A 12,818-nucleotide genomic window follows, 5' to 3' on the forward strand; every position below is an offset into this window, starting at 1 on the left:
TCCAAAAAAATGATAATCAAAGGAAAATTCTCAGTAACGCTCATTCACAGTAAATTCCAAAATAAGTCGGAAGATAATGTTGCGATGCAGCGTTTGAAAAAAAGAAAAACACTATCTGTGTTGAAGTTAGAAAGTGGAAACAATGTCCTCAAGTATTTGGTGTCATAGATAATGCAAGGTATCATTATCTGTGCCATCTTATAAAACGATAGGCCTCCCTGAGAGGGTAGAGCTATGTGGCGCCAATGGAGTTTACGAGGAATTTAGATAATTTGGAAACATTCCAACTATTCAGAATGACCTGGGGGAGAGCCTGAGATAGATTACCTTCTTCGTGGTATCAAAGGATCATTGAAAGAGGTAGACGAGGTTTCTTTCAATGCAAATTTTCGGGATGAAAACACAGAGTACTATCACTAATATATATTCTTAGAATAAATAATAATTGGTTTGGAATTTTATTGAAGTGACACTGGGTTCATGCCATTTTGTTAAAAACAACAAATCTGTTTTTGCTCTCAACCTTAGTTTCCTACTCTCGCATCTATGCTTGTGGCCATTAATCATAGATGCAAGAAAAGGAAACTAATTTTGGCTTAACCCTAGTTTAGTAAAGATCTTCAAAATTTTCTATAAATTTTCTCCAGAGGTGGGTGTGTTTATCCTGATTCTGGCACAGGGGAACGGACCCAGGGTCCAAGATATTTGACCCGAAAGTCCGGATGCTAGTCCTGGATATACTACACCGATATTAAAAATGTATTTGAAATATTTGAAAGCTTATGGAAAATACCGATCCAAAAAGTGGTCTCATAATGAGGCTATTTAATAAATTATAGAAAAATTATATATGGCTACAGAGAGGGTATATATCATTTGATACGGCCAAAACGTGACTCATCGAAATAACTGTTTTATACCCTAGGTCTCCTTGGACCAAACCCGTTTCAGGACATTTGGAGTCGATCTAGCGTCCGTCCGTCCGTCTGTCTATCTGGCTGATGCGCACGATAACCCTCGAAGGGAGTATCCGATTTGGTCCAAACTTGGTACATCGTAATATTTTTGTCAAACTTAGATCGAGTTCGGAGATGGGCGATATCGGTCCATTCCTTCTGGTACTTCCCCCACAAAAGAACGAAATTTAAAAAAGTATATATTTTACTGACAGAAAAAGAAAGGATAATCCGATATTGTTCCAATTTTGCAAATCTTAACATTTTCATCAGTGCTAGGTCAGGTGAGAAAATGTACCATATCGGTGCACTCTATCAAGTACCTCCCCCACAAATGGTCAACATTTTGAATAATTATAACTCCTATAAAATGTGATGTAAGAGTTCGAATGTCTTCAAATTACACACATCACAATATTTTTATTAATCTAAGGCCTGGTGTAAAGATGGGATATATCAATCCAACCCTTCTGGTACCTCCCCCACAGAGGGTCAACGTTTTGAATATTCATGAAATTCATAAAATGTGAAATTCCACTCAGACTTGGCACATCTCAATATTAACATTAAAACAAGATCTGTTATAAATATGGTAGATTTCGGACCATTCCTGCTGGTACCTCCCCACAAAGGGTTAAAATTTTGAATAACCAAAACTATCATAAAATCCGAAATAAGCATACGGATCTCTTCGTATTTCACACATCGCAATATTTCCGTCCACACAAAACTTGGTGTGGAGATGGGATATATCGGTCCACACCTTCTGGTATCTCCCCCACAAAGGCTCAAAATTTGCAATATCCATGGAGCTTATAAAACGCGAAATTAACATCCGATGCCATTCAGAATTGGTATATCTCAATATTTCCATCAACACAAGAACTGTTATAAAGATGGCAGAGATCGGACATTTACTTCTGGCACTTTTCCCACAGAGGGTCAAAGTTTGTAATAACCAAAACGATTATAAAAACCGAAATAAGCATCCTGTTCTCTTCATATTTCACACATCGCAATATTTCTATCAACACAAAACTTGGTCTGAAGATGGAATGGGATGGGTCCACTCCTTTGGATACCTCCCCTACAAAGGGTCAAAATTTTGAAAATCCATGAAGCTCATAAAATTCGAAATTTACATCCAATTTCATACAGATTTGGTACATCTCAATATTTCCATCAACACAAGATCTGCTATAAATATGGTAGATATCGGACCATATATTCTGGTACCTCCCCCTCAAAGGGTCAAAGTTTTGAAAAAACAAAACGCTCAAAAAACGAAATAAGCATCCAACTCTCTTCAAATTTCTCACACACACACAAACATTTTTGCTAAAACAAGGTCTGTTGTGAAGATGATATTTATCTGCGAACCCCTTCTGGTACCTCATCCATAAAGGGTCACAAATTTCAATACTTTTACCTGTCGTAACTTGCGAAACAAGTCAGCGATTCTTGCTAGATCTAAGCATTTCTCTCAACCAGAAATCTAAGATGCATATGGAATTTATAATTTCGCATCAAAATTGGATACAAATGTTCGATTTTCTTGTAATTTGCCCATACCAATATTTCTTCCTGTATTGGATGAAGTATGAAAATGGAATACTTCCGCCGACTATATGTGTTACCTTACGCGCATTATTATATTATTTTCTAAAAATTATCACATATCTCATTCAAATGAAGAAAGTAGTCGATATAGCCCGAAACTGGCACGTCGCAACTTTTATATTATATTTATTTATATCCGATACCAAATGGACAATATTGGTCCATTCCTTTGGAATCTACTCCATTCGAGCGTCAACAATTTGAATAATCATAACACAAGTCAAAATATATTTAAATTATCGAACATTGGCTGAGGGAATACATCTGTGGGCTAAACCGACCGATAGTTACACGACTGATATCTTGTAGTATTTTGGAAAAGTAAGATTGCCAGGTATAATGTGGCCAGAAAATAGGTGCATTTAATTAAGCGTAATCTACCAAGTAAAAATACTTGATAAAGCGACGCCTGCCTAGCCTTTCATGTGCACACACTGTGTCCAAATCCATATCCCAGACAATGTCAAAAACAAATGAGATTACTGTCAGTATACTAATAGTCAACTTTCGATTCAGTCACCCCAACTCTTTTAAAAATATTACACAAATCGTTTAGGTGTCTTAGGTAAATAATTTTTCCTTCGATTGTGCAATATAATTATATAGATTCATGACAAATAGATATGTTATTTTCTTCTGGCCCATGCACAGCAATTAAAATTGTCTATATGTATACTTTTCCTTATAGATTTTTTATAACGAATGTGAATTTTAAATCAAACACAAAGTATGGCGACAAAATTCTTCGTAACGATGGTCGTATAATGAGTTATGGAAAATTATAGACTAAGTACTCGAGTCCATGATGAAAATTTCCAGGAAATGTAAAGATGATGGAAAAATTAATACATCCTCCACATAATAGCAGAAATACCCAAAAACCATTTTGGAAGGAAACGTCGATTAGGAAGAAAATTAATTTTTCCTTGAAAAAAGTACAAAAAACAGGTTAAAAAGTATCAGTCGGTTTTGCCGACCGATGTATAACCTCAGCCAATGATCGATTATTTAAATATATTTTCATTTCTGTTATGATTATTCAAATTGTTGACCCTCTATGGAGTAGGTGCTGAAGGAATGGACCTATATTGCCCGTTTCGTATCGGACCGAAATAAATATGATATAAGTGTTACGAAATGCCAGTTTTGGACTATATTGACTACTTACTTCACTTTATATGAAATATGAATATGAAAATCGAACATTTTTACCCAATTTTAATCGAAATTAAAATTTCCATATTCATCTCAGGTTTCTTGTTGAGAGAAATATTTGGATATAGCGAGTTGTAAAGAATCCCCGACTTTTCGCAAATTATGATAGATAAAAGTATTGGAAATTGTGACCCTTTATGGGTGAGGTGCCAGAATGGGTTCGCAAATACATATATATCCTATTCGCATCAGATCTTGTGTTAGCAAAAATGTATGTGTGTTTGTGAAATTGAAGAGTGTTAGATGCTTATTTCGTTTGCTTTGAGCGGGAGGTACCAGAAGGAATGGTCCGATATCTACCATATTTATAATAGAACTTGTGTTGTTGGAAACATTGAGATAAGGTTGTTAAAAAATTTGACCCTTTGTGGGGGAAGTACTAGAAGGAGTGAACCGATATCTCCCATCTTCAAAGCAGATCTTGTGTTAGTAGAAATAATGGGATGTATGAAACATGAAATGAGCCGGATGCTTATTTGGGATTTTGTAATCGTTTTGGTTATTCAAAACTTTGACCCTTTATAGGGCAGTTACCAGAAGAAATGGTTTGATCTCTCCCATCTTTATAACAGATCTTGTGCTGATAGAAATATTAGGATTTGCCAGGATTTGTTTTATGAGCTTCAAGGATATTCCAAATATTGACCCTTTATGGGTGAGGTACCAGAAGGAGTGGACCGATATATCCTATCTTCGCAGCAGATCTTGGATTAATAAAAATATTGCTATTTGTGTAATTTGGAGACAATCGGACTGTCACATCACATTTTATAAGAGTTATAATCATTCAAAATGTTGAGCCTTTGTGGGGAGATACTTGATGAAGTAGACCGAATATCCTTTCTCTTTCTGTGCAGAAAAACATTTGTTACCAAATAACATTGCTATAGAGTGCATGATATGACTTCGAGAAGAATTATATTAAAAAAAAATATGTATCGGAGCCTGAAATCGGATTAATGATATATATGGGGGTTATATCCAAATCTTAGCCGATCTCGATAAAATAAGGCCAAGGTATTTCCGAGCTCTATAAGATATCTAGTACCAGACATCATTGCTGTCGAATACATATTACGAATGTGAGGGAAATTTGATGTATTTGCTTCTGGACTGAATTCGATCGTATGTGCCAAAATTCAGGTCTTTGGACTTATATTGGCCATTTGGTGCACAATTAACCCAAAATCGGTTGAAGATATATAAATAAACCGATAAATCTGAACCGATCTAATTAAAATTCGAAGGAGGTATTTCCGAGCTCTATAAAATATCTGGCACCAAACATCATTCTTGTGGGGTGCATATTACGAATGCGAGTGACTTAAACACCAAATCGGATGGAACATATATATGGCAGCTTTAGCTATATCTTAACCGATTTTAACCAAATTAAATATACTTGCTACTAGACTGTATTCCGTCGGATGTGCCAAAATTCAGGTCATTTGGACTTATATTGGCCACTTGGTGCACCATCAACCCGAAATCGGTTGAAGATATATATGGGGGTTATATTTAAATCTGAACCGATCTTGATAAAATTTGGTAGATGTATATCCGAGCTCTATAAGATATCTGGTACCAAATATCATTGCTGTCGAATGGATATTACGAATGTGAGGGATTTTGACACCAAATCGTATGAAACCTATGTATGGGAGCTATAGCTATATCTGAACCGATTTTCTCCGAATTCTATGTATTTGCTTCTAGACTGAATTCGGTCGTATGTGCCAAAATTCAGGTGATTTGGACTGATATTGGTGATTTTGTCCACAATTCTACCGAAATCGGTTGAAGATATATGGGAGCTATATCTAAATCTGATCCGATTATCACCAATTTCAATTGGGTTTGTCCTTGGGCCAACCAAATATTGTTTGGAAAAATTCATCTCAATCGGATAATAAATGCGACATGAATTTTGTTCACAAAAATACATGGACAGACCGACGGACGTAGGGACTAGTGAAAGAAAGTGATTCTATGAAGATCCTCAAGGGTAACTATGGGTATATCTCGCTTCCTTCACGTTGCTACAAAAAATGCACAAAGACCTAATACCCTTGCCACTATGCGGTGTAGGGTATAAAAATAACTACTACAACTGTCCCTGCGTAGGTCACTGATAAACCATAGCATCAACTGAATCTCTGGCCTTCATTTTAAAAAATTCTCGAATCCTAATCCCTAAATTTTAGATCCGCCATCCATTCAAGAACCACATCAAAAGAACAATTATTCCAATGACAAAGCAAACACTCCAAGAATGAAAAAAAGTCACAATATTTGTAATAAAAATTACCACAATAAAAAAAATAAGAACAATAAATATAGAAAATCAGTAACTGAACAGGGAGTCAATACACACAAAAACAAAATTGAATCACGGCCATAGGTGACAACAAATATCAATAAAACAGAAAAAAATATTAATAAATTAAAAGCAAAACTAATATAAAATAAATATCATTTAGAAAATATAAACTCAAAATCAATAAAAAAAAATAATACACAACAACACCACTATTAATGGTAATAATGCCAGGCAACAAAGTCATGAACCAACCAACGAGCAGCAGCAGCAGCAGCCCAATAGCCAGCAAGCCAAGCCATCTACACAAGTCTCTGGCTTTGCATACAAATTAGAATTTAGAGAATTCTAAATATTCATTGGGTGTTATTTTTTTTTTTTTTTTTTTTTTTTTGTCAAATACTCCAACAACACCAACAAAACTCTCTTATATGGAAATATTTAATAATTTGTGGTAGAAAGGTACGATTTGGCTACAGAGATATTGTTGGCTAGCATGTCACATAAAGATAATTTATAATCGAATAAAGCTCGCAGGAAAAAATGCTGAAGTCTTGCAAATTTGTCATATTTTTAAGAGCTACCAAAAGAATGAAATGACAATAAAAAAATTGTTGGCCAAACTGAGATGTGTAACACACCAATTTTGATCGCTGAATAATTTAATTAAAAAATTATATTCATCATAGGCGATTGATCCCCTCCTTAAAAGGTTATGCAATTCGTAGCTTTTTATGGGCAATCATTTGCTTCCTATTTATTTTATTAGCATTTAAATTGATTTTGATTTAAAGGACTGGAGTCGTTGGTATGAATGGTAGGATTAAGGGGACCTTAGGGGCCTGGAACTGCAGTGCTTTCTCAAACTCGATATTGCTTTTAGCTTTTCTCAATATTTTAGTAATTAAAAAGAATATGAAACAATTTGTTGATCATTAGTGTCATAATGCAGTGGCATGTGCCCAAGTATAATACAGCTTGGGATTCTCTTACGCATTTTCATTTCAATTCTCTTATTTCCGCAAGTTAGCGATCAAAATAAAGTAGTCGCTAACACATAGCAAAGTGCTTTCACCTTTAAGACATTTCCTCTTATCTAAAAATGGCCTAAATATTTTAAGAAAATTCGAATTATCCGAAATTTTATTATGTCTAGAAGGTAAGTACTCCACTCCCCGAAAACCTCAACCCAGCTTCGACTTGAATTGTTGATAAAACCCCAGCAAGTCGAAAATTAAAGGCCTACCAAATATAGGCGTTTTCATTTCTATGGTGTAGTACTAGTAAAGGAGTGCTATCTGAAACGGACTGGCACAAATTCTGCAGGAAAGTGGTTGCTTTCAGTTCGTTCCAGGATATAGTAAGATGAAATAGACTAAAGCACAATTGGAAACAAGTGAAAAAGCTGAGCCGAACTTTGAATACCGTCCAACAATTTGAAAATTTTCAAAAAATAAAATCCTTTAAAAATTCTGATAAAATCTTAAAAATACCGAATGTAGGAAGCCAACGTTATATTAGAGTATATACGAAAACGTGGACTTGCATAGGATGTTTTGTCATAAGCCATTACAATATTCAAATACGAAACTTGAGAAAAAAATAGTGTAGCTAAAAATATCAAAATACCGAATATATGGGGGCTATACGAAGACCTGGACCTGCATAGACAATTTTCTGTCATAGGCTGTTGTATCCATTACGAACTTCAAATACCAAATTTGATACAATTCTGGGGAATAAGGTCGATAAAATCATCAAAATACCGAATATCGGGAGATTCCGTTATATGAGGGCTATACGAAGACGTGTGCCTGCATATTCCATTTTATGTCACAGGCTGTAGTACCCATTATGAAATACGAAATTAGAAATTATTCCGGTGAATATTGTATTTAAAATCGTCAAAATACTGATGTATGGGGCTTATACGAAGACCTGGACCTGTATACACAATTTTCTGTCACATGCTGTAGAACATATTATGAACTTCAAATACGAAATTTGAAAAAGTTTCGGTGAATTTTGTACCCAAAATCGTCAAAATACAGGGAGGTAGTGATATATGGGGCCTATAAGAAGAACTGAACATGCATAGACAATTTTCTGTCACATGCTGTAGTACCTATTATGATTTCAAACAATTTCGGTGAATTTTGTACCCAAAATCGTCAAAATACCTACTACAGGGAGGTAGTGATATATGGGGCTTATACGAAGACCTGGACCTGTATACACAATTTTCTGTCATAGGCTATAGTATACATCAAATACCAAATTTGATACAATTCTGGGGAATAAGGTCGATAAAATCATCAAAATACCGAATATCGGGAGATTCCGTTATATGAGGGCTATACGAAGACGTGGGCCTGCATACGCAATTTTTTTCATTGACTGTAGTACCCATTAAGAATTGTAAATAGGAAATTTCAAACTATTCCGGTGAATATTGTACCTAAAATCGTCAGAATACCGAATACAAGGAGGTACTGATATATGGGGGCTAAACGAAGGCGTGGACCTACATGGCCAATTTTCAATACCAAAACTTCTGCAGACACAATATACATTTGAGTAAAATTTTATCATCCTACTTCATTTCGTTCGAAAGCTAGAGTGATTTCCACAGGCGGACAGACGGACGGACATCGCTGGATAGACATTGAATTTTATGCTGATCAAGAATATAAATACTTTGTGGGATCTAAAATGTATATTTCCAGGTGTTACAAACGGAATAACAAACTTAATATACCCTCCATACTATGGTGGAGGGTATAAAAATACCATTCTTTGAGGCGGTTAGTACACATGTACCTCGTTTAAATTTTAAAGTAAAGGCCATAAAAGAACTGGAAAATGTATATTCATCCAGTCCGGAAGGAAAGGAACTTTCCTGGACCGGTCTCATTTGTGGGCCTACCAAATATTGGCAATTTCATTCTTATGGTGTAGTAATTTGTCTATAAATATCAAACCGCCAAAATTGCAGGAGTTCAATCTGGAATGGACTGAAGCAAATTCTGCAGCGAAGTGGAATTTTTCATTTCGTTCCAGGACGAAGTGCGATTAGGAGGTACTGGAAAAATCGGCGGAAATAAAAAGTACAGTAGAAAACATTGGATGAGGGAGCTATGGGTCATTGGAGGCGTGGAGAGAGGCTCAAATAAATACCTTTATTGTCCCAGTGGAAGAAAGAAAGGGGAAAAAACCTTCACCGTTGATTATAAATCATATTCTTCCAGAAACTATTATATCAGATGGCAAGAAAATATGTTAAAAAAGTAGATGATTTTTATAAATTAATATTGGTCCCCGTTTGTGTACAGCCTACTGACGTAGCCCGATTTTGCAATGATTTTAGCGGCCCAACCAACAAAAAAATGAGATTTGCCTTAAAGTGCAAAAAATTCACTATTTCTGGGGCAGAGTAAAAATTTTAAATAAAAGGAGACTTAAAAAATTGTAAAAATATTTTTATGTCTCGATTTCTTAACAATGACACAATGTTCGAAACGAATGAAATTAAAATTAAATTTTAATAAAAGAAATCCCAACAAACATATTTCATTGCAAAATTTTCTTCATTTCAATGATAAGAAATCGTTAATTATTTCACCAAAATGCACAAAAAGAAAAAAACAATTGTACACATAAAAGGAATTTAAAAAATGTTTTGGTTTTTTTCTTCATTTTATTGTAACACTGAATGGATGGCGCGATTGGCAGAGAGCAATCACTGCACCTGTACATGGTTGGTTAGGCATGCGCAAAGCAGCAATGTGCACGAACGTGCAGTGACTGCGACGAAAAAATGTGTGTGCAAAAAAAAAACACACACCTGCACTGCCTGCCTGCTACCGGTGTAAAGTGTTCATTGACGTCGACGAATTTAGTTAAATTTTTCTTTTTTTGCTTTCGTTTAAATATTTTGATGAGTGAATGCATTTTTTGCTGTACATTAACATTTGAGGGGTCTCTTTCGGGGAATGGAAGGCGTATTGTATTTGTCATGGAGATTGAAAACAATTGCAATAAAAATATAGGAATGCAATTAAATCATGGTGGAGAATATCAAAAAATCAATGGAGGATATCTCTAATGATTTTAGAGCTTCATAATTTTGATAAAAGTTCCGATGCGAACAAATTAAACGTTGTTTTCGACATTCCTTATGCATCTTGGAGGGGTTTCTTACAACAGCCTATATTAGATTTGACACCGTTTTTTGCACGTCTGTTCTTAAAAAAGTAACAAAGTTAGATAAATCTTTATTGAAAACGTTACTGGCTATTTTACCTATGGATTTCTTCCATAAAATAGTTGAAAATATGTTTTTTTATAATAAATTCCAATCAATTTTATCCAAAATCGTGCTTGGCTTGGCTGCATTTTAACAAATGGCCAGCCCTCTCGGTAACTTTGACAGAATAGGAGCGCAAGAACAACAACGAAAATCAACAGGAAAAAAATCAAGCGTCAATGCACTTGCTCTTTTGTGCAATACCACACAACACTCTCTGTTTCTCTCCCACACTCAGTACACGGAACCCTTATGACAACAAAGAAAGTCAAGTGGAACGAACGACTCCGACAGACATCGTCGTATAACAACAAATACAAACAATTGTGCTGTGGCGGCGACATTCCTTAATTTTGCCATCTCTAGTGTGAGGAGAATTGCAACACAAACAATAAAAACAACAACAACAACAACAGCGTGTAATGAGAAGAGTAATGTGAGCCCTACTCCACCTACTAATTACATTGCACATGATACCCGAGTCAATGAGAGACACCCCCGCACACAAAAAACAATTGCATGGTTGACAAGAGATGACTCCACCCCGCCCCTCCTCCACAATTAAATTACGGCACTTGTACACTTTGCAATTGATTGATCTCTTCACTATGATCTCCATCAACAAACACACAAACGAACAAACACATGCACTCTACACTCACTAGCTCATTCTTTCTTTACTCACCCAATAAATGATGCACAGATATGACAAAAAGACTTTTCGATGTCACATTATATTGTCGACATTTCTTGAGAAATTTTAAAGGCATTTTTCAAATGTTTGATGACTGTCCACTGCTCCAGGTTGGTAGAATTTTAGTTGGCGTTCGCTTGTTGTAAGACACTTTTTTTTCGTTGGGAATATTTAAAAGATATCCACAAATTTCACAAAAGAACACACTGCTGCACACAATATCAGGCGCACACAACTCGCGCTACATACATACAGTGGAATGTACGTAGGTACGTAACACTACAAAAAACACTCTGTGGTAGCAAGCTAGCTTTCTTTTACTTTTTGGTAGAATCTCACGTTAGCCAAGCAGCTATTTGTTGTTGGTCTTAAGTTTTGTTGTTGTGTGTTCTATTCTAACTTGAATTCTTGTTATTCTTGGCCAGCGACGAGCGTCACCGAATTCCATTTACATTTTCAACTACTACTACTTTTTTTCGTTTAACGTCAACGTTGTCGTCTGGCTGCGAGTTTTGTCGTCTTCTGGTTTTCTTTACGTGTTTGCTGCGTCGCGTTTAGGTTACAATTTTTTGTGTGTTAGTTTCTTTTTTATGATTAATAATAACTTCCTTATGATTATTAGCTTATTCGTTTCGTATTACTAGCGAGTAATTAAAGGCACTTGTTATAATTTTAGTTAGTTTTCGTAGATACTTTTTTCGTTAAATATCAAAAGAAAGAAACAAAAATAATTTAAGAAGAAAGTGTTGTGGCCAACACAGAGAACCGAGTCAAACTAAATTGTTGCACATACGGCGGCGATGCAGTCTAATTGAAATGACGCCTTCGTAATCGACTGTGAAGTCGTTGTATGAAATTTATGACGGCGTTAGTTTTTACCTGTTGAATGCAGGAAATAACTTGGGGTTTACACCAGACAAATTGTCTTGGATTAGAGTTGTATTTTTCGACGCTGTACGCAAGAGTGAACAATTTTTATACTACGATAAAATGAAAAAGAACAACAATTGATAAAAAGGAAAAAAGGGAGCAGTATATAAATAAAATACGCCTTTTATTGATGCTTTTCCTATTGTCTTTGCAATTTTCGAAACTTTTACGGCACAAAGCCAAATTTTGGTATTTTGACAATGACCTCCTTTGTCTTGTATTTTGCAAACAAAGGGCAAATACGACGTTCATACAGAGACTAAGGTAATGTGTCGTTCCTTCACATGCAAGAATATACTAGTCTTATCATTTTTTTTTCCCAAAATTTTAATCGAAAAATAATAAAATAACAAAGACAAAATATTTGGAAATACAAATCGGAAAGCGCGAAAAATGAATGAAATGCCTGAATTTTCTTTCAAAAATATAATCTAAATAGTTCGATCTTTCAATAACATGGCAAAACTGGCGAATATCTAAACTTCGCGTCCCACAATTAAAGCTTCTTCAATCATTGATTTTGAAAATATTTGGTTTTTATTTTTCAAAACAATAAATACATACACAAAATTGGCAGAAGTCGAGCATACTTAGAAAAATAAATACCTTTTTATTGTACCAAGAATTGCAGAAGGTTCACTTTTTTATTTTACTATGTTTTTTTCAATTTTCGAAAATATAAGGCATTTTCCAAAATGTTTTTCCGGTAAATTATTGAATGTTTAACGTGGAGATACGAAAATGAGTATATCTCCAACTTAGCTCCTAAATTTTCCAAGT

General features: G+C 35.1%; 1 protein-coding gene and 1 long non-coding RNA gene across 2 annotated transcripts in view; both read right to left on the minus strand.

Annotated features, from left to right (window-relative positions):
• LOC101892520 (tyrosine-protein phosphatase non-receptor type 14) overlaps window positions 1-11,888 on the minus strand; it is a 31,788-nt gene extending 19,900 nt beyond the window's left edge. The window contains exon 1 of the mRNA XM_005188879.4: window positions 11,100-11,888. Within this exon, the coding sequence (XP_005188936.2) occupies window positions 11,100-11,184 (85 nt within the window). The 5' untranslated portion in view covers window positions 11,185-11,888. The remainder of the gene's footprint in view (window positions 1-11,099) is intronic.
• LOC109613636 (uncharacterized) lies at window positions 9,786-10,766 on the minus strand. The gene is made up of 2 exons (XR_002195115.2): window positions 10,411-10,766; window positions 9,786-10,347 (listed from the first exon to the last, which is right to left on the minus strand). It is a non-coding gene; the product is annotated as an uncharacterized LOC109613636 (long non-coding RNA).
• Window positions 11,889-12,818: the final 930 nt, after the last annotated feature.

Source organism: Musca domestica, unplaced genomic scaffold (genome assembly GCF_030504385.1).
Source record: "Musca domestica strain aabys unplaced genomic scaffold, Musca_domestica.polishedcontigs.V.1.1 366, whole genome shotgun sequence".
Classification (NCBI taxonomy): Eukaryota; Metazoa; Arthropoda; class Insecta; order Diptera; family Muscidae; genus Musca; species Musca domestica.